The 25,479-nt window shown below is 42.7% G+C and overlaps 1 protein-coding gene across 1 annotated transcript in view; it reads left to right on the top strand.

The window, feature by feature from the left end:
* Positions 1-12,300: 12,300 nt before the first annotated feature.
* Positions 12,301-25,479, top strand: part of LOC143786364 (carboxypeptidase O-like) — a 220,049-nt gene continuing 206,870 nt past the window's right edge. Inside the window, exon 1 of the mRNA XM_077275700.1 lies at positions 12,301-12,450. Coding sequence (XP_077131815.1) covers positions 12,371-12,450 — 80 coding nt within the window. The 5' untranslated portion in view covers positions 12,301-12,370. The remainder of the gene's footprint in view (positions 12,451-25,479) is intronic.

Below are 25,479 nucleotides of genomic sequence, written 5' to 3'. Positions count from 1 at the left end.
GAGCAAAGGGTTCTATGTATTAGGCCACTCCTCACAATCTGGTAAAACTGGGGGCTGGATAGGAAGTTAGTCAAAAGCTGACTGGGTTGAAGCCAGGCAACATCCTGTGGCAGAGGGTGTTGCGGGGCGAAGATTCAGGGGGGTCTCTGTCAGGGGTGGGATCCTGACAGTGGCCTAGCGAACAGAACAGAACGTTATGGAGCCGCGCCTGCACTCGAATGCGGTAGCATCCTAAGAAAGGAAAAGAAGAGAGGTTTACTGTGGAGAAGTGAGAAACGAGATCGCAGCAAAAAGGAGATAAAGCCAGTAGGAGTCGTGCCGTAAGATCGAGGCAACATCCTACTGAGGCGCGTAGCCGGTGGCCGGAACGCTGAGGAAGTATTAGGCTCCAAGCAATACTTCAAACAGCGGCAGGACAGTTAATTTTAGGTTGGCTGTCTCACCTAAATCACCTAAGAAGACATAGGGGGCAATTGTGGGAGAGGGGCGACGCTAGGGTCCCGGAAGAACTCCAGGCCTACCCGTCATACGGGTGCGTCCTACCCATATCATCTGGGGGACGGAGAAGAACATCAGAATAGATACGAGTTTAGAGAAAGAAGAACATCAGAAACAGACACAACAGTTGTGAGGACTATCCCATGGTGCTCAGCAGGGAGGTACTACAACACACAGGTGCTAGAAGGTAGGCACTGATTTCCACCTGCAAAGGAAACTCTGGATGTGCCTTCGGACCGGCCGGTCTCAGCCAGCCCTGTTAGCAGTGCTCTGGATTGAGGATCCTGAAGCCTTCAGTAAAGAGGTAAAGAGACTGCAACCCTGTGTCCTCGTTATTCATTGTGACCTGCACCATGCACCATCATCACATCTTTCATTGGACGCCCCTTAGCAGGGTCACGGACCGGGTCTAGCCACCGTGACAACCCCAGAACTGAGACAGAGAGGTGTTATGATGCCCTGGTGGTTAGGAGCACCCGGAATGACCTGATGAGCAAACTAGTAATACAAGACAAGCTCTGGGAAGTGGGAGCTCTGCTGACCGCAACTCCTAATCCTATCACAACACACTAGAAATAGCCGTGGAGCGTACCTGACTCTGCCTAGACGCCTCTTCACAGCCTAAGAGCTAACTACCTCTAAAGATAGAAAATAAAGCCTACCTTGCCTCAGAGAAATTCCCCAAAGAAAAAGGCAGCCCCCCACACATATTGACTGTGAGTTAAGATGGAAGTCACAAACACAGGAATGAAACAGGTTTCAGCAAAGGAGGCCAGACTTAACTAAACAGACTGAGGATAGAAAAGGTATCTTTGCGGTCAACACAAAAAACTACAAAAAAACCACGCAGAGTGTGCAAAAGAGACCCCACACCGACTCACGGTGCGGAGGTGCCACTCTGCATCCCAGAGCTTCCAGCTAGCAAGGCAAAATCATGATAGCAAGCTGGACAAGAAAACAGTGGTAAACAAATAAGCTAGCAGGGACTTAGCTTCTGCTGGAGTAGACAGGTCATCTGAAAGATCCAAGAGAGAACTGAACCAGTACTAGGACATTGACAGCTGGCATCAAGTAACGATCTGAGTGGAGTTAAATAGAGCAGCCAGCCTAGGACTAAACGAGGTCAGCTGAGGAAGGAACCTCAGAACCAGCAGCTCCACTCACAGCCACCAGAGGGAGTCCATGGACAGAACTCACCAAAGTACCATTCATGACCACAGGAGGGAGTTCGAGAACAGAATTCACAACAGTACCCCCCCCTTGAGGAGGGGTCACCGAACCCTCACCAGAGCCCCCAGGCCGATCAGGACGAGCCAAATGAAAGGCACGAACCAGATCGGCAGCATGAACATCAGAGGCAACCACCCAGGAATTATCCTCCTGACCATAACCTTTCCACTTGACCAGGTACTGAAGTTTCCGTCTCGAAATATGAGACTCTAAAATCTTCTCCACCACATACTCCAACTCCCCCTCAACCAACACCGGGGCAGGAGGGTCAATGGAGGGAACCATAGGAGCCACATATCTCCGCAATAATGACCTATGGAACACATTATGGATGGCGAAAGAAGCTGGAAGGTCCAAACGAAATGACACAGGATTAAGAATTTCAGAAATCTTATAAGGACCAATGAAACGAGGCTTAAACTTAGGAGACGAAATCTTCAGGAACATAACGAGATGACAACCAAACCAAATCCCCAACACGAAGTCGGGGACCAACACAGCGACGGCGGTTAGCGAAACGTTGAGCCTTCTCCTGGGACAATGTCAAATTGTCCACCACATGAGTCCAAATTTGCTGCAACCTGTCCACCACAGAATCCAAACCAGGACAGTCCGAAGGCTCAACCTGCCCTGAAGAAAAACGAGGGTGGAAACCAGAATTACAGAAAAAAGGTGAAACCAAATTGGCCGAGCTGGCCCGATTATTAAGGGCGAACTCAGCCAAAGGCAAGAAGGACACCCAATCATCCTGATCAGCAGAAACAAAGCATCTCAGATATGCTTCCAAAGTCTGATTGGTTCGTTCGGTTTGGCCATTTGTCTGAGGATGGAAAGCTGAAGAAAAAGACAAATCAATGCCCATCTTAGCACAAAAGGACCGCCAAAACCTTGAAACTGAAAAACTCTGAAAAACTTGAAACTCTGTCCGACACGATGTTCACCGGGATGCTATGCCAACGAACCACGTGCTGGAAAAATAATGGAACCAAATCAGAGGAGGAAGGCAATTTAGGCAAAGGTACCAAATGGACCATCTTAGAGAAGCGATCACAAACCACCCAGATGACCGACATCCTTTGAGAGACAGGGAGATCTGAAATAAAATCCATGGAAATATGCGTCCAGGGCCTTTTCGGGACCGGCAAGGGCAAAAGCAACCCACTGGCACGAGAACAGCAGGGCTTAGCCCGAGCACAAGTCCCACAGGACTGCTCAAAAGAACGCACATCCCATGACAAGGAAGGCCACCAAAAGGATCTAGCCACCAAATCTCTGGTACCAAAGATTCCAGGATGACCAGCCAACACCGAACAATGAACCTCCGAGATAACTCTACTAGTCCATCTATCAGGGACAAACAGTTTCTCCGCTGGACAACGGTCAGGTCTATCAGCCTGAAATTCCTGCAGCACCCGCCGCAAATCGGGGAGATGGCAGACAAAATTACCCCCTCTTTGAGAATACCAGCCAGCTCAGGAACTCCCGGAGAATCAGGCACAAAACTCCTTGAAAGGGCTTCAGTCTTCACATTCTTAGCACCCGGAAGGTACGAAACCACAAAATCGAAGCGGGAGAAAAACAGCGACCATTGAGCCTGTCTAGGATTCAACCGCTTGGCAGACTCGAGATAAGTCAGATTCTTGTGATCCGTCAAGACCACCACGCGATGCTTGGCTCCTTCAAGCCAATGTCGCCACTCCTCGAATGCCCACTTCATAGCCAACAACTCTCGATTGCCCACATCATAATTGCACTCAGCAGGCGAAAACTTTCTAGAAAAGAAATCACATGGTTTCATCACCAAGCCATCAGAACTTCTTTGAGATAAAACAGCCCCTGCTCCAATCTCAGAAGCATCCACCTCGACCTGAAACGGGAGCGAAACATCTGGCTGATACAACACAGGGGCAGAAGAAAACGATGCTTCAACTCCTGAAAAGCCTCAACGGCCGCAGAGGACCAATTGACCACATCCACACCTTTCTTGGTCAAATCAGTCAATGGTTTAACAACACTAGAAAAATTAGCGATGAAGCGACGATAAAAATTAGCAAAGCCCAGGAATTTCTGAAGGCTCTTCACACAAGTAGGCTGAGTCCAATCATAAATGGCCTGAACTTTAACAGGGTCCATCTCGATAGTAGAAGGGGAAAAAATGAAGCCCAAAAATGAAACCTTCTGAACTCCAAAGAGACATTTAGACCCCTTCACAAACAAGGAATTAGCACGAAGGACCTGGAACACCATTCTGACCTGCTTCACATGAGACTCCCAATCGTCCGAAAAGACCAAAATATCATCCAAATATACAATCATTAATCTATCCAGGTACTTTGGGAAGATGTCATGCATAAAGGACTGAAACACAGATGGAGCATTAGAAAGTCCGAACGGCATCACCAGGTACTCAAAATGGCCCTCGGGCGTATTAAATGCTGTCTTCCATTCATCGCCCTGTTTAATACGCACAAGATTATACGCCCCTCGAAGATCTATCTTGGTGAACCAACTAGCCCCCTTAATCCGAGCAAACAAATCAGACAGTAGCGGCAAAGGGTACTGGAATTTGACGGTGATTTTATTGAGAAGGCGGTAATCTATACAAGGTCTCAGAGAACCATCCTCCTTGGCCACAAAAAAGAACCCTGCTCCCAATGGTGACGACGACGGGCGAATATGCCCTTTCTCCAAGGACTCCTTTATATAACTCCGCATAGCGGCGTGTTCTGGCACAGATAAATTGAACAGTCAGCCCTTCCGAAACTTACTACCAGGAATCAAATTAATAGCACAATCGCAATCCCTATGCACTGGATTTGGGCTCATCAAATACATCCCGGTAATCTGACAAGAACTCAGGGACTTCAGAAGGATGGGAAGACGAAATTGACAACAATGGGACATCCCCATGTACCCCTTGACAACCCCAACTGGATACAGACATTGATTTCCAATCCAATACTGGATTATGGACCTGTAGCCATGGCAAACCCAAAACGACCACATCGTGCAGATTATGCAACACTAAAAAGCGAATATCCTCCTGATGTGCAGGAGCCATGCACATGGTCAATTGAGTCCAGTACTGAGGCTTATTCTTGGCCAAAGGCGTAGCATCAATTCCTCTCAATGGAATAGGATACTGCAAGGGCTCCAAGAAAAAACCACACCGCCTGGCAAACTCCAAGTCCATCAAATTCAGGGCAGCACCTGAATCCACAAATGCCATAACAGAATAGGACGACAAAGAGCAAATCAGAGTAACGGACAAAAGAAATTTTGGCTGTATAGTACCAATGGTGGCAAACCTAGCGAACCACTTAGTGCGCTTAGGACAATCAGAGATAGCATGAGTGGAGTCACCACAGTAAAAACACAGCCCATTCTGACGTCTGTATTCTTGCCGTTCAGCTCTGGTCAAGGTCCTATCACATTGCATAGGCTCAGGCCTCTGCTCAGAAGATACCGCCAAATGGTGCACAGTCTTGCGCTCACGTAAGCGTCGATCGATCTGAATGGCCAAGGACATAGACTCATTCAGACCAGCAGGCGTGGGGAATCCCACCATAACATCCTTAAGGGCTTCAGAAAGACCCTTTCTGAAAATTGCCGCCAGGGCACACTCATTCCACTGAGTAAGCACAGACCACTTTCTAAACTTCTGACAATATACCTCCGCTTCATCCTGACCCTGACACAAAGCCAGCAAGATTTTCTCTGCCTGATCCACTGAATCTGGTTCATCATAAAGCAATCCAGTATACCAAGCAAGAAAACGTGTATGCACAAAGATAGGGATCACCACAACAGTATTGAGAAAAATATAAACAATCTTTATTTTGAAACAGTACACACAAGAAAATTTAAAAACATTTAAAAACCCACACCATCGTTGTTGGGTACTGGGTCCATATGAATATGAAATAAATATCACAAAATAATTATAAATCACACAACAGCCAAATGCTTGATATAGTACAAGTGCATATAAACAAATCACGTACGCCAGTCCATACATAAAGGTTGCATTACCAATCACCCTGTGTGCCAGTATGATTGGCAGGTAAAATAGAGCCACCAAATCCTAATCTCCTACCTATAAATACTTGCAGAGAGGGGGGGGGGGGGGCAGCAAAAAACGAAGTCCCAAATAGTGGAAATGTATAGGCAAAAATGCCTTAGTGCCTTATACCCACTCCAACCCCTCAGCAAAGGAAGGGCTCTTACCTAACCTTCCGGGGTGAGAATACCCTGCAACCCTATGATGTCCGGTCTATCCGATCAGAAAGGCTGTGTGGATACAGAGACCTACGCGTATCAACGCTGCAAGCGTCTTCCTCAAGGTCAGTATGCTCAAAAGTGGTACGTTTCTAAGTTTAAATAGAAAAAATAGACATTCTAACGCCTACCATAAAGCAATCAAAGCGCCAGAAAAAACGCATCTACATTACATTACGCAATGCAGGATCTCCTGGCGCAAGGGAAAATGCCCAGTCTTGAGGGTCACCACATAGCAAAGAAATAATGATTTTTACTTGCTGAATGGGGTAATCAGAGGAGCGGGGTTTCAAAGCAAAAAACAGTCTACAATTATTTTTGAAATTCAGGAACTTAGATCTATCCCCAGAAAACAAATCAGGAATTGGAATTCTGGGTTCTAACATCGGATTCTGAACTACATAATCTTGAATGCCTTGCACCCTTGCAGTGAGTTGATCCACACAAGAGGACAGACCCTGAATGTCCATATCTACACTTGTGTCCTGAACCACCCAGAGATTTAGGGGAAAAGAAAAATCAAACACGCTGCAGAAGGAAAAAAAAAAAAAAGGTCTCAGAACTTCTCTTATCCCTCTATTGAGATGCATTAACACTTTACTGGTCAGCTGTACTGTTATGATGACCTGGTGGTTAGGAGCACCCGGAATGACCTGATGAGCAAACTAGTAATACAGGACAAGCTCTGGGAAGTGGGAGCTCTGCTGACCGCAACTCCTAATCCTATCACAACACACTAGAAATAGACGCCTCTTCACAGCCTAAGAGCTAACTACCCCTAAAGATAGAAAATAAAGCCTACCTTGCCTCAGAGAAATTCCCCAAAGAAAAAGGCAGCCCCCCACACATATTGACTGTGAGTTAAGATGGAAGTCACAAACACAGGAATGAAACAGGTTTCAGCAAAGGAGGCCAGACTTAACTAAACAGACTGAGGATAGAAAAGGTATCTTTGCGGTCAACACAAAAAACTACAAAAAAACCACACAGAGTGTGCAAAAGAGACCCCCGCACCGACTCACGGTGCGGAGGTGCCACTCTGCATCCCAGAGCTTCCAGCTAGCAAGGCAAAATCATGATAGCAATCTGGACAAGAAAGCAGTGGTAAACAAATAAGCTAGCAGGGACTTAGCTTCTGCTGGAGTAGACAGGTCATCTGAAAGATCCAAGAAAGAACTGAACCAGTACTAGGACATTGACAGCTGGCATCAAGTAACGATCTGAGTGGAGTTAAATAGAGCAGCCAGCCTAGGACTAGATGAGGTCAGCTGAGGAAGGAACCTCAGAACCAGCAGCTCCACTCACAGCCACCAGAGGGAGTCCATGGACAGAACTCGCCGAAGTACCATTCATGACCACAGGAGGGAGTTCGAGAACAGAATTCACAACAGAGAGGCCCGGTACCGAGTACCCCGCGGCCCCGCGTCTGGGGGCGCTCCAACTTGGCGTCACGAACAGGATCTACTTAAGCCTGAAGAATCAGGTCATGTGTGCCTTGGAACTGTGTCTGAATTGTGCTTGAACCGTGATTTATTGCAAAGACTGTGTGTTTCTATTTGCCGCCAAAAATGCCCGCCAAAACCGCCACCATTACAGCGCTACGAGGAGCGCAGGAGAAGAAGAGGGGCGTGAAGTGGGCGTACACGAGCTGGAGAGTGCGAAAGACAATGGCCGCCCAGTCTGAATATTTCTGTGTCCTGAGGACGTGTCCGTCAGCAGCTGAGACCCGCCTCCTGATCTTCTGTGGTGGGCGGAGACCGAAGAATCAAAACTATGACTCAGATGAGGTGGGATTGGAGACCCGAGAAGGCCTGTGGAAAAGGATTGCCCCGCACCGACCCCCGTCACCAGAGGACTACTCCGACATGCCCTCGGAGGATTTCGACCCACGGGAGCTGTCGACGGGGCATCCCATGCCTGAACGGTCCCCAGCCCATACGCCTCCCTCCGGAGAGTGGAGTGGCGCCGAATGAGTTACCTCAAGTGAGGGTACACAGAGCTGCGACTCCCGGGGAGAGCGACTGACCTCCGCACCTGACTCGGTTACCACTGCGATCACTGGCGCCCCGGTGACCCCGCCGCCTGACCCCAAATTACTGGGGGGGCACGACCTCGGGCCCTTCCCTTGGGGAGAATATAAGAACCACCTGATCGCGGAGTTCCAGCGGGAAGTGGAGCGGGAAGCGCGAGGCGAGCTGCTGGAGGGCTCCTTGCCGAAATGGGGCGTTGTGATCATTTACCAGCCCCAGGAGGGGAAAGGCTTCGTCCAAGAAATTGGAGCGGCCCTGAGAGTTCGCATCACCCGGGACGAGGTGGAACCCTGCCTGTGTGGAGACGGTGCCAAGTCCCTCCTGAGGCCGGGAGATGTGGTGAGGTACCGCCGGCATCTCAAGGGCAGAAGTTGGTGGGCCCGGGACATGCAGCGCTGTACAGCTGTCCTGGCGGTATCCAGAACCGAGGGGGAGGAGCTTGCCACCGAAGCGGCTGCAGCAGCCTCTGCCGCTGCCAGCATCATCCACCAGCCCACGCAGACGCTCATCGTGGCGCACGGCCTGGTCATGCAGAAGACCCAAGCCCATGGAGTGTACCTGGCACTGGGAGTAGACTTGGAGTCAAGCCTGCCTGGGCCACAGAGGGCCACCTGTCAGGTAAAGCCTCGGTGGAGGCGGCCAGAACCAGAGTAAGATCCTAATGCTCTGAAACTGTACATAGTTAACTGTTTGTTTCCCTGCTTTTTGCTGCTAATACCCAACCAGGGTTATTCTTAAAGGGATCCCTTCGTTTACCCGGGATCCCCATTGCTTTTTATTTTTTGCTTTTGTTTTCCTTTTTGCTTTTGTTCCACAATGTTACAAAGACTGCCGAATCATGGACGGTGAATGGTTCACAAACTGTATTGTAAATAGTGTGCTCCTACTTAAAGATGCCCCTTACTGATTTTACAAGAAGGAGAGCTTTGTGAAGAGACTGTTCCTGAGTACAGCATGGAAGCTCTTGCCTTAACTGGACTTGCAGATAGAGAGAGTCTGCATTACCTCAAAGAGACTTGGTTCCCTCTTAAAGGGAACGTTCACTAGTTGCACTTAAAGTATAATGTTGCCTTAAAGAAAGTAGATGGTAATAATGTTTTGCCTAGAAGTAATATGTAGTTAGCTAGCTAGTTATAGAGAATGGTTTAATAATGTTACTAGAGAATGAGGACAGGAAAGTATACCCATAGGGGTTAGATAGTGAGTCCTCTTAAGAGCCATAGAGAGATGGTTAATTGATCCTGTACTAAGAAAAGAGGCAGTAGGCCTGGGCTGATAGACAGGCGGTCCTGCATATGAAAAATCAGAGAGTAAAAAGAAAATGTTGCACTTAGAAAAGAAAAATAAAAAAAAAAGTTAATTTATATTTTAGAAGTTTTATAGTAAGCCTTTAGTGGGTTCAGCTTATACGCCCTTAAAGGAAAAGTTAAATTATTGTTCAGAATTTGCACTTAGTAGAATACCTGGCTAAGTAATAGAAGTTATTTATAGTATGTTATTTAAAATATTTAACCATGTTTTGTTTGTAACGTTTAAGAGTCCTCACCTCCCATAAAGGGAAGCACTGTTATTATTACTTGTTCATTGCATTTCAAAATGTGTATGTCTTTTGCTGACATGTATTATTGTTTTCTTCCCAGTCCGGGAGTACTGGATTTAACCGGGAGGGAGTGCAGCGCCCCAGAGTCCTGGTCGTTGTAGTTCTGACGCTCCGCCGCTAAGGGGAGTGATGGTACGTCTGATGGCACTTAATGAGTTCATCTGACCAGGTATCACAGTCACACTTTACACTTCACATTCTGGCCACCAGGGGAAGCAAAGGGTTCTATGTATTAGGCCACTCCTCACAATCTGGTAAAACTGGGGGCTGGATAGGAAGTTAGTCAGAAGCTGACTGGGTTGAAGCCAGGCAACATCCTGTGGCAGAGGGTGTTGCGGGGGGAAGATTCAGGGGGGTCTCTGTCAGGGGTGGGATCCTGACAGTGGCCTAGCGAACAGAACAGAACGTTATGGAGCCGCGCCTGCACTCTAATGCGGTGGCATCCTAAGAAAGGAAAAGAAGCGAGGTTTACTGTGGAGAAGTGAGAAACGAGATCGCAGCAAAAAGGAGATAAAGCCAGTAGGAGTCGTGCCGTAAGATCGAGGCAACATCCTACTGAGGCGCGTAGCCGGAACGCCGAGGAAGTATTAGGCTCCAAGCAATACTTCAAACAGCGGCAGGACAGTTAATTTTAGGTTGGCTGTCTCACCTAAATTACCTAAGAAGACATAGGGGGCAATTGTGGGAGAGGGGCGACGCTAGGGTCCCGGAAGAACTCCAGGCCTACCCGTCATACGGGTGCGTCCTATCCATATCATCTGGGGGACGGAGAAGAACATCAGAATAGATACGAGTTGTGAGAAAGAAGAACATCAGAAACAGACACAACAGTTGTGAGGACTATCCCGTGGTGCTCAGCAGGGAGGTACTACAACACACAGGCGCTAGAAGGTAGGCACTGATTTCCACCTGCAAAGGAAACTCTGGATGTGCCTTCGGACCGGCCGGTCTCAGCCAGCCCTGTTAGCAGTGCTCTGGATTGAGGATCCTGAAGCCTTCAGTAAAGAGGTAAAGAGACTGCAACCCTGTGTCCTCGTTATTCATTGCGACCTGCACCACGCACCATCATCACATCTTTCATTGGACGCCCCTTAGCAGGGTCACGGACCGGGTCTAGCCACCGTGACAACCCCAGAACTGAGACATAGAGGCCCGGTACCGAGTACCCCGCGGCCCCGCGTCTGGGGGCGCTCCAATAACAATGCAAAAATTAGTTAAAGGTGGGGCCGAGTTATCAAAAAGTAATTGAATTATACAAAGTAAAGGTGGGTAGGTAGTTTGAATGTGGACTATGTAGCTCAAAAGCAGTCACATTAAATTAAATAGAATAGAGTGTAATGATAGGCAATCTGATCTCCTGACTGATCTCCTCAATGGTCTCACTGTAGAGCTGTGTGTGATTATAAAGGGGAGAACAGAAGAGATGAGTGTGAATACAGACACCTTTTAGCTCTCATCTCACAGCAGTTATTGTGTCAAGTGGGGCAAGACAGCAGAATTGAGCTTTCATCTAACCATGCTGTCATGTCTGATATGTCCCCCTCCTCTCACACTGACTGCAGTGAAAGCTAAAAGGCTTTTGTTATCACACTGATCTAAGTTAAACTCCAAACACTTTGCAATCACCTACAGCTCTGCAATAAGATCAGTGAGATTGGAGACTGTCTGTCATTACATGTCTCTTCCAGCAGAAGGCATATTCTAACCTATTGTGGAAATGTGTTTTTCCTCTGTATGTTGTGGTCTGCTTATGCTTGGTCAATGTCCTACAGGAGACAAAGTTCACACCTCCATAAAAAAAATTATGTTAACGCCCACTTGGGCTAATCATAAATGATAAGTGAGCCTAAAATGTATGTGCTAATATCACTGCTGATAGAGATGTAAATTAAAAAGTAGAAGTTACATTGCACTCAGCTTTGCAGCCACTATTCCATGATAGTGCCAGTTTAGCATGCTAAAACTTGTGAAAAATCCTTTCTACTACCATTACACTTGGTTAGAACATTAACTGTAAGCTTTACACTAGTAACTGTTTTTTGTGACTGTGTACACATAGTAAAGCAAGTAATGTGGAATCCCTGGACTCTGTGACGATGTGGTGCCAGGACAATGCTTTGCTCACTGACTACTTGCCTTCCTCCTAAGGCGACACTGCGAACCTTGAACTATCTTACGCCAAGATCCAGACTATCTTTGATTACCTGCAATTTGTACATTATTGATAACATTGTGGGCAGAATTTTGGGTTATAAGTTTGAGCTACTGTATTGAATAAATATATTGGTGGTGACTTTATCATGCAGCTGTCAGTATTAGGGAGTTTGCATGTGAGTTTTCTATGTGGCTGTAGTTTAGGGTCAAAATATCATGTTTGCGGACTGTGTTACTGTGAAATTTAGAAGCAGTTCAAATCTAACAATGTCTAAAACTAGAGAATGATAGTTTATTAATAGCAAAAACTGAAAATGTGTTATCTATTATTGTGCAGATATGACATTCAGTAAGTAACAGATCTACAGATGTAGATATAGATACTGAAGATAAAGCCTATAAGTTGGAATGCAGAGGTTTTACGACACTCTCATAAAACTAATTGGCACAGAGATAGTGTAGATTATGAAGATGATATCTTTATGGCATGGGTCAACCAGGTTACACATTTATACCTGAATTCATTGCACATAACAAGCTGATTTGGTGCCTTTAGCAATCCAAGTCCTGAAGAGAAAGGATGAAACACTTTTTCTGGACCATATGTTTGCTGGGATTTCTTCTTAATAAAGGGGCATGTGTTAAGGTTCGGTATGATGGGTAAGTATGGAAATATATTATTTAGTATTGTGATTTTGTAAATTTTTAAACACCCAAAAAACATTATTATGCAGTTAATTTAATTTGCTTAATTACATTGAAATGTTAATTACATAGATGATCAAAAATACACTTGCTAGGGTTCAGTACATTCCTTACTATAATGGACTTGATAAGGAAATTGATTTTTTTTATTGCTTCCACAATATAGACACTGGTACAATGTATTTTTAATTTAAAAGTGTTTACATCTAGCTATGAAAAGTGGCTGGAGCATCCAGAAACATGGAAGAAACGGACTTTGATTATCTACTGTCTTGACAGCCTGCTATGCAGATTATGGTTATCACCAATGCACCTAACTCATTGACAAAGCCCAATAGTGTTAGTGTCATAAGAGACTTCAATACTCACAGTAGAGAACCGGCTTTTGAGTTCTCCTTGAAGTCACAAAATATTAGCAAAAAATGTTAAATAGAAAAAGATAACATCTTGAATTATCTTAAAAAGTATTCTGCCCCTTTCCAATATTAGAAGATGTGAATGTACATGGAACAGTATTTTTGTTGAAACTCAAGAGATTTGAAAGTAATTATTTTCCTCTTTTTGGAGTACATATCAAATTTAATAACTAAAAGAATTAACACTGCTAGTGCTTCCACTCCAGTGGTCACAAATCCCTTGGCTGTGAACCAGCAACCATTGGTATAGAAATCCAAAAGGATCAGGCCACAGTCCAATAGGATTCCATAAATCAAACCAGGCTTCAATGGCAATGTAAACCACAGCAAAGTTTCATCTCAAAAAGAGCCTTTGTCAGGTGCTGCCTGCTTTTCTCTACCAAATTCAGGAGCGATATTGCTTCATGGCACTGAGTGTTGCCACATGATTTATTGTTCAGACCCTGTTGAATTCCATTGTTCTGCTCTGTCATAGGAGCTAAAATGTGAAATGTTAGCATTGTCGGACCCCTTGCACGGCAGATATTAGTGGCTCTGACTCACTTACTATAACAGGGTTCATCAGGTTTCCATCATGGAGACAAACATTTTACCAGACAAATTAGCTCTGAATAATGAGAGACTTTTTTTCTAGCATTGTGAGCAAATTCTGTAACAAAGGCTCCGGCTAAAACCTTTACCACAGATGTGAAGATGCACTGCTGTATCTTTTTATATGTAACCATTGCATTACATTTCTCATCAATAATTCCCTTTTTTAACATCACTTAAGCTAAAAAACAACACACACAAAATTAACCTTGAACATGTCTGTGCCTTTGTTTTTCCAAGATATTGTGTTTGTTTGAGCCTTTATACTTGAAGTACCTGGCCATACCTACCAAAATAACACACTTGTGGTAGAGTTGCACTCTCCTCAGAAAGCCATCACATGCGTGTAACCACTGACATTAGCAACCACAATGCATACCCACTACGGTTTATTTTGGCTGTGGGGCATAAATTGCTCAAATTCAACATTGTGTAGATTTACTGTTTGTATTGTCAGCTTTGTAGTTGGTTTTAGGTTATATTAGGAATGGCCGATTTAGATTATTAGGGTGGATTCTCGTGTATCATGCCAATTTATTTCTATGTATGATGCTAGGCGTATGTAACGCTTTCAGCCTAAAGTACAAAAATCTATTATCCATCTGAGGCTCAGGTTAATTATCTGGATTTACTGTGAGCACAATAACAACTCTATTCAAAATCATAGTGCACATAACGTCCCCATAGAATTGCAGAGCAATTATGCAGAAAAATACATAAAAATAGACAGATATAGAAACTATTTTACTAACAAAGCATAATAATATTAACAGCAACACTAAAAGGAGGCTTATATTTTTGGGAAAACAAAAAGTTTGATTAATTTGAAACTGCCCGATCCATCTTTCCATGTTTGCTGGGGGAGATTTTAGAGGCCATAAGCATTTCAGATGGTAAGTCCGTGTGTCCACAGTGCATTTTTGGGGAATTTTTTGATGGTGCAGAATTTATGTGCTATTTCTTCACCTATTATTTAACCTCTTCACCCCTTAACCTATTTTCACCTTCATGGCTAGGCCAAATTTTACAATTTTGATCAGTGTCACTTTATGAGGTAATAACTCTGGAACACTTCAACGGATCTCACTGATTGTCAGACTGTTTTTTTCTTGACATATTGTATTTCATGATAGTAGTAAAATTTGTGAGATATGAATTGCGTTTATTTGTGGAAAAATGGAAATTTGGAGAAAATGTTACAAATTTGGAAATTTTCAAATTTTTAATTATTATGTCCTTAAATCAGACAGATATGTCATACAATATAGTTAATAAATAGCGATTCCCACATATCTACTTTACATCAGCACAATTTTTTAAATATAATTTTTTTTTTGTTAGGAACTTATAAGAGTTAAAATTTGACCAGCGAGTTCTCATTTTTCCAGCAAAATTTACAAAACCATTTTTTTAGGGAGCACATCACATTTGAAGTGACTTTGAGGGGTCTACATGACAGAAAATACCCAAAAGTGACACAATTTTAAAAACTGTACTCTTCACAGGACTCAAAAGTATATTCAAGAAGTTTATTAACCCTTCATGTGCATCACAGAAATTAATGAAATGTGGAAGGAAAAAATGAACATTTAACTATATTTTTACAAAAAATTATTTTAGACATTTTTTTTTATTTTCACAAGGATAACATGAGAAAATGGACACTGAAATGCGTTGTGCAATTTCTCCTAAATCCTCTGATACCCCATATGTGTTCAAACATTACTTTTAAGGCACAGTGCAAAGCTCAGAAGGGATGAACTGGAGTTCAGATTTTGCTGGACTAGATTGCTGGGGCCATGTCACATTGGCAGAAGCCCTGAGGTGCCAGAACAGCAGAAACCCCATAAGAGACCCAACTTTATAAACTACACTTCTCAGTGAATTAATCTAGGGGTGCAGTGATCGTATTGACACCACAGGTGTGTCACATAATTTTATACCATTAGGCAGTGAAAAAAAAATTAAATTTTTACCACCAAAATTTTGTTTTAGCCCCAGATTATACATTTTCACTCTGAGAAATGGGTAAAAATGACACCAACATTTGTCTCACAATCGCTGCTGAATGTAGAAATACCCCACATGTGGCTGTACAGTACTACTTAGCCACACGGTGAGACTCGGGAGGGACTGAGCGCTATTTGCCTCCTGGAAAGCAGATTTTCCTAGAATAGTATGGGGACTCCATATACAGAGCCCCTAAGTGCTAGAAAAGCAGAATACCCCCCTCAAGTGACCCCATTTTGAAAATTATACCCCTGTGAGAATTAATCAAGAGGTGTAGGGATGATTTTGACTCCATGGGTGTTTTCCAGAAGTGTCTGTTGCTGAGTGAAAATTGCAAACTGCCATTGTAGTGACCAGTATGCTGTAGTGACTACTATGTTGTAGTGCCCATATATTGCGCGGAGCCATTTCACTTTTCCAGAGCCTTGGCGCTACCAGTAACGTGAAAGCCCCCTATGTTTCGGTTAACAGATGACAGACCTGAGTGGGGACTTGCTTTTTTTGTATATTGAGTTGATTTTGTTAGGAACATTTTACATAAATTTAAGGATCACGTTTGTCCTGCACTCTACGCTGAGCACTTACATTGGGGTTTTCATCTAAGTCTTTGAGTGATGTGATTTAGATGAAACCTCAGAAGAATTCAATCACAATAATGAGGCAGCAAAGTTACTCTGTATTCCATCTGGCCTCTGTTCAGTGTTGTCATTTTTTCAGAGGTGCATAAAACTGTGGCTGATGGCACTTTTAAATACGCCTATAAAGACAGACACCGCCGGATCATAGATCAGACAGCATCCGCAGTGCCTCCATCTTTCAATAGGTAATCTTCTGCCGGGGCTTCTGTCTGAATCATGTATTTCAGAGATTTGCAAGGATAACATGGTGTCAGTGCTCAGCAGAGAAAATAAGATAAATGTGAGCCAAGCTTTACTGTGATCTTTGAAACACTTGCTTTTTGCTGGACAATTTGACATTTTTTTGGTACCATTTTTGGGAACATAACATTTTTTGATCATTTTCTAATCCGATTTTTGGGAGGCAGAATGAACAAAAACCAGCATTGCAGAAATTGTTGTTTTTTTTTTATTTCGTTCCGCGTGTGGTAAAATTGATAAGGGAGCTTCATTCTTCCGGTCAGTATGATTACAGAGATACCATATTTATATCACTTTTTTAATGTCTTGGTGCTTTTACACTATAAAAACTATTTTATAGAAAAAATTATTTTTGTGTCACTTCATTTTGAGAGTGATAACCTTTGGCTTGTTTTTTTTTTGTGGGACAAGATGATATTTTCAGAGATATCACATTTATTTACATCGTATTTTTGATCGCATTTTATTCCTCTTTTTGTTCAGCGGTATGATGAAAAAGCATTGTTTCTTGCCTAGTTTTTTATTTATTATTTTTAAAGCATTCTCTAAAGGGGTTAACTAGTAGGACAGTTCTATAGGTTGGGTCATTCAGGACACAGTGATACGAAATATACCTTTTTTGCTTTTTTTTCATGAAAATATTTATTTACGGGCACATTTTCATTAATTTTTTTATTATTTTGTTATTTTTAGATATATTTTTTCAATTTTTTCACTTTTTTTTCACTTTTTTTTACTTTGTCCCACTATGGACCTTCACTTTTTGCAGTCTGATCACTTAAGGTACCGTCACACTAGGCGATATCGCCAGCGATCCGTGACGTTGCAGCGACCTGGATAGCGATATCGCTGTATTTGACACGCAGCAGCGATCTGGATCCCGCTGTGAAATTGCTGGTCGCTGCTAGAAGGTCTGCACTATATTTGGTCGCTAGGTCGCCGTGTATCGCCGTGTTTGACAGCAAAAGCAAGGATACCAGCGATATTTTACACTGGTAACCAGGGTAAACATCGGGTTACTAAGCGCAGGGCCGCGCTTAGTAACCCGATGTTTACCCTGGTTACCAGCGTAAAAGTTAAAAAAAACAAACAGCACATACTCACCAGCGCGTCCCCCAGCCTCTGCTTCCTGACACTTACTGAGCGCCGGCCCTAAACTGAAAGTGAAAGCACAGCGGTGATGTCACCGCTGTGCTGTTAGGGCCGGAGCTCAGTCAGTGTCAGGAAGCAGAGGCTGGGGGACGCGCTGGTGAGTATGTGCTGTTTGTTTTTTTAACTTTTACGCTGGTAACCAGGGTAAACATCGGGTAACTAAGCGCGGCCCTGCGCTTAGCAATCCGATGCTTACCCTGGTTACCCGGGGACCTCGGCATCGTTGGTCGCTGGAGAGCGGTCTGTGTGACAGCTCTCCAGCGACCAAACAGCGACGCTGCAGCGATCGGCATCGCTGTCGCTATCGCTGCAGCGTCGCTTAATGTGACGGTACCTTTAAAAAGCATAGCAAAACAGGAGCATTTCAATGCTTTATAAACTGTCAGCGCTGCGCTGACATACAAACGTGCTACACCATGATCTGAGCATGATGTAGCAAGTTTACTAGCTCTGGAGATTCATGGTAACATTTGGGCCCCCACATTGAAATTGAGGGGCACCAATCAAAGGGCAAAGGGGATTCCCTTTCTCTGCATGCCTGCTAAATGTGCAAACTATATAAATCACAGTATTTAGCGGGTTAAAGTGTCGGGAGCGTTGTGGGCACCAAAAAGAAAAAATACATAATCAAAACATCAGATTGTGTCTTTTCAATTGCTGCATTTCTTTCAAAAAATGCAGTAAAGAGCTATCAATACATATAACCAAAATAGTATAAAAAGTTTAGCTTGGCTTGCAGAAAAAAAGGTATTTTTTTATTTTATTTTATCTCTTTTCCACTCTTTATTTAGTTCCCACTGAAATATATATATATATATATATATATATATATATATATATACATACATACACACACATATATATATATATATATATATATATATATATATATATATATATATATATACTAGCTGAAGAGCCCGGCGTTGCCTGGGCATAGTAAATACCTGTGGTCTCATTTTCCCCCTCACATCTCTCATTTTCCCCCTCACTCCTCTTATTTTCCCCCTCACTCCTCTCATTCCCCTCTAACTCTTGTCATTTTGACCTCACATCTGTCATTTTCTGATCACTCCACTATTTTCCCTCACTCCTCTCAATTTGCACTCACACCTTTTCATTTTCACCTCACACCCCTCATTTTCACTTCACACCTCTCATTTTCCCCTCACTATATACATATTTGTCATCTCCCTTATATATAGTATACACCTGTATGCCATCTCCTGTATATAGTATATACCTGTATGTCATCTCCCCTGTAAATACTATATACCTGCTGTATGTCATCTCCTCCTGTATATTGTATATACACCTATGTGTCATCTCCTCCTGTATATAGGATATACCTGTATGGCATCTCTTCTGTATATACTATATACCTGTATGTCATCTCCTCCTATATATAGTATATACCTGTATGTCATCTCCCCTGTATATAGTATGTACCTGTATGTCATCTTCTCCTGTATATAGTATATACCTGTGTGTCATCTCCTCTGTATATACTATATAGTATATACCTGTGTGTCATCTCCCCTGTATATAGTATATACCTGTGTGTCATCTCCCCTGTATGTAGGATATACCTGTGTGTCATCTCCCCTGTATATATGATATACCCGTGTGTCATCTCCCCTGTATATAGTATATATGTGTGTGTCATCTCCCCTGTATATAGTATATACCTGTGTGTAATCTCCCCTGTATATAGTATATACCCGTGTGTCAACTCCCCTGTATATAGTATGTACCTGTATGTCATCTCCCCTGTATATAGTATATATGTGTGTGTCATCTCCTGTATGTAGTATATACCTGTGTGTCATCTCCTCCTGTATATAGTATATACCTGTGTGTCACCTCTCCTGTATATAGTATATACCTGTGTGTCATCTCCTCCTGTATATAGTATATACCTGTATGTCATCTCCTCCTGTATATAGTATATACCTGTGTGTCATCTCCCCTGTATATAGTATATATGTTTGTGTCATCTCCTCCTGTATATAGTATATACCTGTATGTCAGCTCCTGTATATAGTATATACCTGTGTGTCATCTCCCCTGTATATAGTATATACCTGTGTGTCATCTCCTCCTGTATATAGTATATATCTGTATGTCATTTCCTCCTGTATTAGACCGCGTTCACACGTTATTTGCTCAGTATTTTTACCTCAGTATTTGTAAGCTAAATTGGCAGCCTGATAAATCCCTAGCCAACAGGAAGCCCTCCCCCCTGGCAGTGTATATTAGCTCACACATACACATAATAGAAAGGTCATGTGACTGACAGCTGCCATATATCCTATTTGGTACAGTTGTTGCTCTTGTAGCTTGTCTGATTATTAATCAGATTTTTATTTTTGAAGGATACCAGACTTGTGTGTGTTTTAGGGCGAGTTTCATGTGTCAAGTTGTGTGTGTTGAGTTGCGTGTGGCGACATGCATGTAGCGACTTTTGTGAGATGAGTTTTGTGTGGCGACATGCGTGTAGCAACTTTTTGTGTGTCGAGTTGCATGTGACAGGTTAGTGTAGCAAGTTGTGTGCAGCAAGTTTTGCGCACGGCGAGTTTTGCGCGTGGCGAGTTTTATGCGTGGTGCATTTTGAGTATGTGCAAGTTTTGTGTGAGGCAACTTTTGCATGTGTTGCAACTTTTGTGCATGTGGCAATTTTTCCGCGTGTGCAAGTTTTGCATGTGGCGAGTTTTCCATGAGGTGAGTTTTGCACGTGTGGCGAGTTTTGCGTGAGCCTAGTTTTGCATGTGGCAAGTTTTATGCGTGGCGAATTTTGAGCGGCGACTTTTGTGTTTCGACTTTTATGTGGCGAGGTTGGTGTTTGTGTGGTGAAATATGTGCGGAGGGTGGTATATGTGTTCAAGCACGTGGTAGTGTGTGGCGCATTTTGTGTGTGTGTTCATATCCCCGTGTGTGGTGAGTATCCCATGTCGGGGCCCCACCTTAGCAACTGTACAGTATATACTCTTTGGCGCCATCGCTGTCATTCTTTAAGTCCCCCTTGTTCACATCTGGCAGCTGTCAATTCGCCTCCAACACTTTTCCTTTCACTTTTTTCCCATTATGTAGATAGGGGCAAAATTGTTTGGTGAATTGGAACGCGCGGGGTTAAAATTTCCCCTCACAACATAGCCTATGACGCTCTCGGGGTCCAGACGTGTGACTGTGCATAATTTTGTGGCTGTAGCTGCGACGGTGCAGATGCCAATCCCGGACATACACACACACATACATACACACACATTCAGCTTTATATATATTTTACATATATATACATATATATATATATATATATATATATATATATATATACACTCACCGGCCACTTTATTAGGTACACCATGCTAGTAACGGGTTGGACCCCCTTTTGCCTTCAGAACTGCCTCAATTCTTCGTGGCATAGATTCAACAAGGTGCTGGAAGCATTCCTCAGAGATTTTGGTCCATATTGACATGATGGCATCACACAGTTGCCACAGATTTGTCGGCTGCACATCCCAAAGATGCTCCATACAAGGCAGGATGGATCCATGCTTTCATGTTGTTTACGCCAAATTCTGACCCTACCATCCAAATGTCGCAGCAGAAATCGAGACTCATCAGACCAAGCAACGTTTTTCCAATCTTCTACTGTCCAATTTCGATGAGCTTGTACAAATTGTAGCCTCAGTTTCCTGTTCTTAGCTGAAAGGAGTGGTACCCGGTGTGGTCTTCTGCTGCTGTAGCCCATCTGCCTCAAAGTTCGACGCACTGTGCGTTCAGAGATGCTCTTAGGCCTACCTTGGTTGTAACGGGTGGCGATTTGAGTCACTGTTGCCTTTCTATCAGCTCGAACCAGTCTGCCCATTCTCCTCTGACCTCTGGCATCAACAAGGCATTTCCGCCCACAGAACTGCCGCTCACTGGATTTTTTTTCTTTTTCGGACCATTCTCTGTAAACCCTAGAGATGGTTGTGCGTGAAAATCCCAGTAGATCAGCAGTTTCTGAAATACTCAGACCAGCCCTTCTGGCACCAACAACCATGCCACGTTCAAAGGCACTCAAATCACCTTTCTTCCCCATACTGATGCTCGGTTTGAACTGCAGGAGATTGTCTTGACCATGTCTACATGCCTAAATGCACTGAGTTGCCGCCATGTGATTGGCTGATTAGAAATTAAGTGTTAACAAGAAGTTGGACAGGTGTACCTAATAAAGTGGCCGGTGAGTGTATATATATATATATATATATATATATATATATATATATATATATATATATATATATATATATATATATATATACCCCCTAGAGGGGGTAAATATTTTTTGTATCAATGACCTGGACAGTTATGTTGTCATGTCATTTTTACTACACAATGAGAAGAAAGAGGGTAAAAGTTAAATGTCAAAAAGGGCTTCATTTATTTTTAATGTGCTGTTTATGAGGAGAGAGAAATAAAATGCACCATCGCCCTTCTTTTCATCACACAACTGTGAACCGGAAATAGGATGTCAATAAATAAAGCTTTGAGTACTTGACACACTGTTTTATGTGTTCTACTCTTTTAAAGAATAGCTAGATTAAAGAATATAAATGTTTATTCCCTTGCCACAAGTCCTTCTGTGTAACAAGGCCAAGATCAACCTCTCGAATTGAAGGAAATAAATTTGCTCTTGCATGAACCTTGTGACATTTTCAGGCTAATAAACACTCATAAAAAGCCAACATATTCTGAGGAGCCTATGTCAGAAGTGAGTGATATCTTTCTAGTAAATATTCTTCCATAATCAATTTATACTTTTATGGTCATATTTAAGTCAATCTTCAAATATTGTGCTTAAATATTACCAAAATATATATTTTTTCCTTTATGACCCCATAAAGACATGTGCAAAGTCATCCATAACGCATTAACTGATGTATTGGTTTCACATATAAATTGTACATCACAGGTAATTATAGAGAAATTCCAAGTTGGGCACATAAGTTGTAAAACCTAATTCGGACAACAAACAATTCAACCACTAAACTCACTGTCTGAATAGTTAAACATCAGTCAAAGAAAGAATGAAGAGTTCAGCTTATTACTGTCACAGATTAACTCTTGTACAGAAGCACAGATCCATGGCTTTGACATTTATAAAGTGTGACATATTACTTTAATTATTTATTAGACTAGTTTCACACACAGGGATTCCTCTGAGAAAAATTTTTTTTTTTCGTGCATAGTGTTTTATTGGAGGGAGAGGTGAGCTGCTTTATAAACTTTACATTGTCTCTACTGCAAAATGAAATGCACTACATGGACATAATGCTTCGTGCCATTTTGTTGCCGTTATAAGTCAGTTTTCCTTTTACAAAATCTGCATGCTCTGTATATAAAGTTTTTGTGGTGTTTTTCCCCATCAGTTTCTTCATAGACGTTTAAAATAACAGCAAAATGCTAGTTAGAAATTAAACAAAAACTATATGTAAAGAAACACATTAAAATCTTTTTAAAAAATAATGTCATATTTGCAAGTGGTAAAAAAAATTCAGATGTGTGTGCGGGAACCCAAACTGCAGCAGTGTGTGACAAAACCCCTTTCTATGAAGAACACCATTTTAGGTGTGAAATCTTCATTCAAATTGCAATGATTGTATCTTTAATATTGTCTAGATACTTTCAATGTACAAAATATCTTATTATTTGTAAACAAAACTTTTAAATGTGTTAAGTAGTGTAGCAGAGGTATTACTCATCAAACTCAATTTGACAGGTGGACACGCCCCTATCAAAGTGTATCAAAGTGTGTAACCCTACCCCTCCCTGCCTGCTGATAGCAGCTGTGTGCCTGCTCCCCCTCCCTTTTTGATATAGTTTAATTTGTTAATACAGTGAATATTATCCCAGTAAATGTTTTATATTAGTTGTTTATATGCTATATTAAGAGTCGCCTTATTTGATAACCCACTGGGAGAATGAGGCTGTGTTTCTGTAGCATTATTCTGCTGTGAGCTTGAAGGATTCTAGTACTATAATTGCTAACAGCTGCTAAGAGTTTCTGTGATGCAGATACAAACATTCCACTAGCTAGCAGCTGTTAGGGCTGTCCCACACGTCCAGATAATTCCGGTACCGTAATAAATCGGTACCGGAGTTATCCGTGTCCGTGTGCCTGGGAACTCACGGAGGCCATACGTGCGGCACACGTGTGCCGCCCGTATGGCGAGTGGGTACCACACGGAGCGTGTGGTACCCACTCTGCATGGTGCTGAAGCTGCGATTCATATCTTCCCTGCAGCAACGTTTGCTGTAGAGAAAATATGAAGAATAGTGTTTAAAATAAAGATCCATGTGTCCGCCGACCCCCCCCCCCCTGTGCGCCCCCCCGCTGGTCAGAAAATACTTACCCGCTCCCTCGCTGCTTCCTGGTCTGGCCGCGGCTTCTCCTGCATGCGGTCACGTGGGCCCGATCATTTACAGTCATGAATATGTGGCTCCACCTCCCATAGGGGCGGAGCCGACTATTCATGATTGTAAATGATCGGCCCCACGTGACCGCATACAGTAGGAGGTGCGGCCAGACCAGGAAGGAGCGAGGGAGCGGGTAAGTATTTTCTGACCAGCGGGGGGGCGCACAGGGGGTGGGGGGGGCGGCGGACACATGGATCTTTATTTTTAACACTATTCTTCATATTTTCTCTACAGCAAACGCTGCTACAGGGAAGATATGAATACCGGCTTCAGCACCATGTGGGGGGGACAGCGCTTACTGTAGCGCTGTCTCCTGCACGCACACGGACCCCAGACGGAGAATGTCCGTGTGAGGTCCGTGTTTTACGCGGACCCATTGACTCTATTGGGTCCGTGTAAAACGTGCGCTCCCACGAACACTGACATGTCTCCGTGTTTGGCACACGGAGACACGGTCCGCAAAAAATCAATGACATCTGAACAGATGCATTGATTTTTATGTGTCTACGTGTGTCAGTGTCTCCGGTACGTGAGGAAACTGTCACCTCACATACCGGAGCCACTGACGTGTGAAACCGGCCTTAAAATGTATCTGTACTGATCACTAACTAGATGTCAGGTTGTGTGTGTTAAGAGGTGTTTACCAAATATGTGAAACTTCTTACAAAATAATATGTTGTTACAAGTCATTTATCCACTATAAGATGTGCTTCTGACATTTTCATAAACCTATAGTCCCAATAATATTTATTTGGCCGGCAGATAGTTAATTAAAAACGGATAAAATGTGTTAAATAGACATCATAGTGAGTATAAAATGTATTAAATTGATTACTGATACTCTTCCAACAAGTTGATAATAATATCAAAAGTGTACCAATAATATTTATTCTCTTTTTATTGACATTTTCATAAGCCTATAGTCCCAATAATATTTATTTGACCAGCAGATAATTAATTAAAATCACATAAAGCGTGTTAAATAGACAATACACCAAAATCATAGCGAATCAAAATGTATTAAATTGATTACTGATACGCTTACAACAAGTTGATAATAATATCAAAAGTGTACCAATAATATTTATTCTCTTTTTATTGACATTTTCATAAGCCTATAGTCCCAATAATATTTATTTGACCAGCAGATAATTAATTAAAATCGCATAAAGCGTGTTAAATAGACAATACACCAAAATCATAGCGAATCAAAATGTATTAAATTGATTACTGATACGCTTCCAACAAGTTGATAATAATATCAAAAGTGTACCAATAATATTTATTCTCTTTTTATTGACATTTTCATAAGCCTATAGTCCCAATAATATTTATTTGACCAGCAGATAATTAATTAAAATCGCATAAAGCGTGTTAAATAGACATTACACCAAAATCATAGCGAATCAAAATGTATTAAATTGATTACTGATACGCTTCCAACAAGTTGGTAATAATATCAAAAATGTACCAAT

Source organism: Ranitomeya variabilis, chromosome 7 (genome assembly GCF_051348905.1).
Source record: "Ranitomeya variabilis isolate aRanVar5 chromosome 7, aRanVar5.hap1, whole genome shotgun sequence".
In the NCBI taxonomy this organism is placed as follows: domain Eukaryota; kingdom Metazoa; phylum Chordata; class Amphibia; order Anura; family Dendrobatidae; genus Ranitomeya; species Ranitomeya variabilis.
The sequence above is the reverse complement of the archived record's forward strand: the minus strand, read 5'-3'. Positions and strand labels throughout refer to the sequence as shown.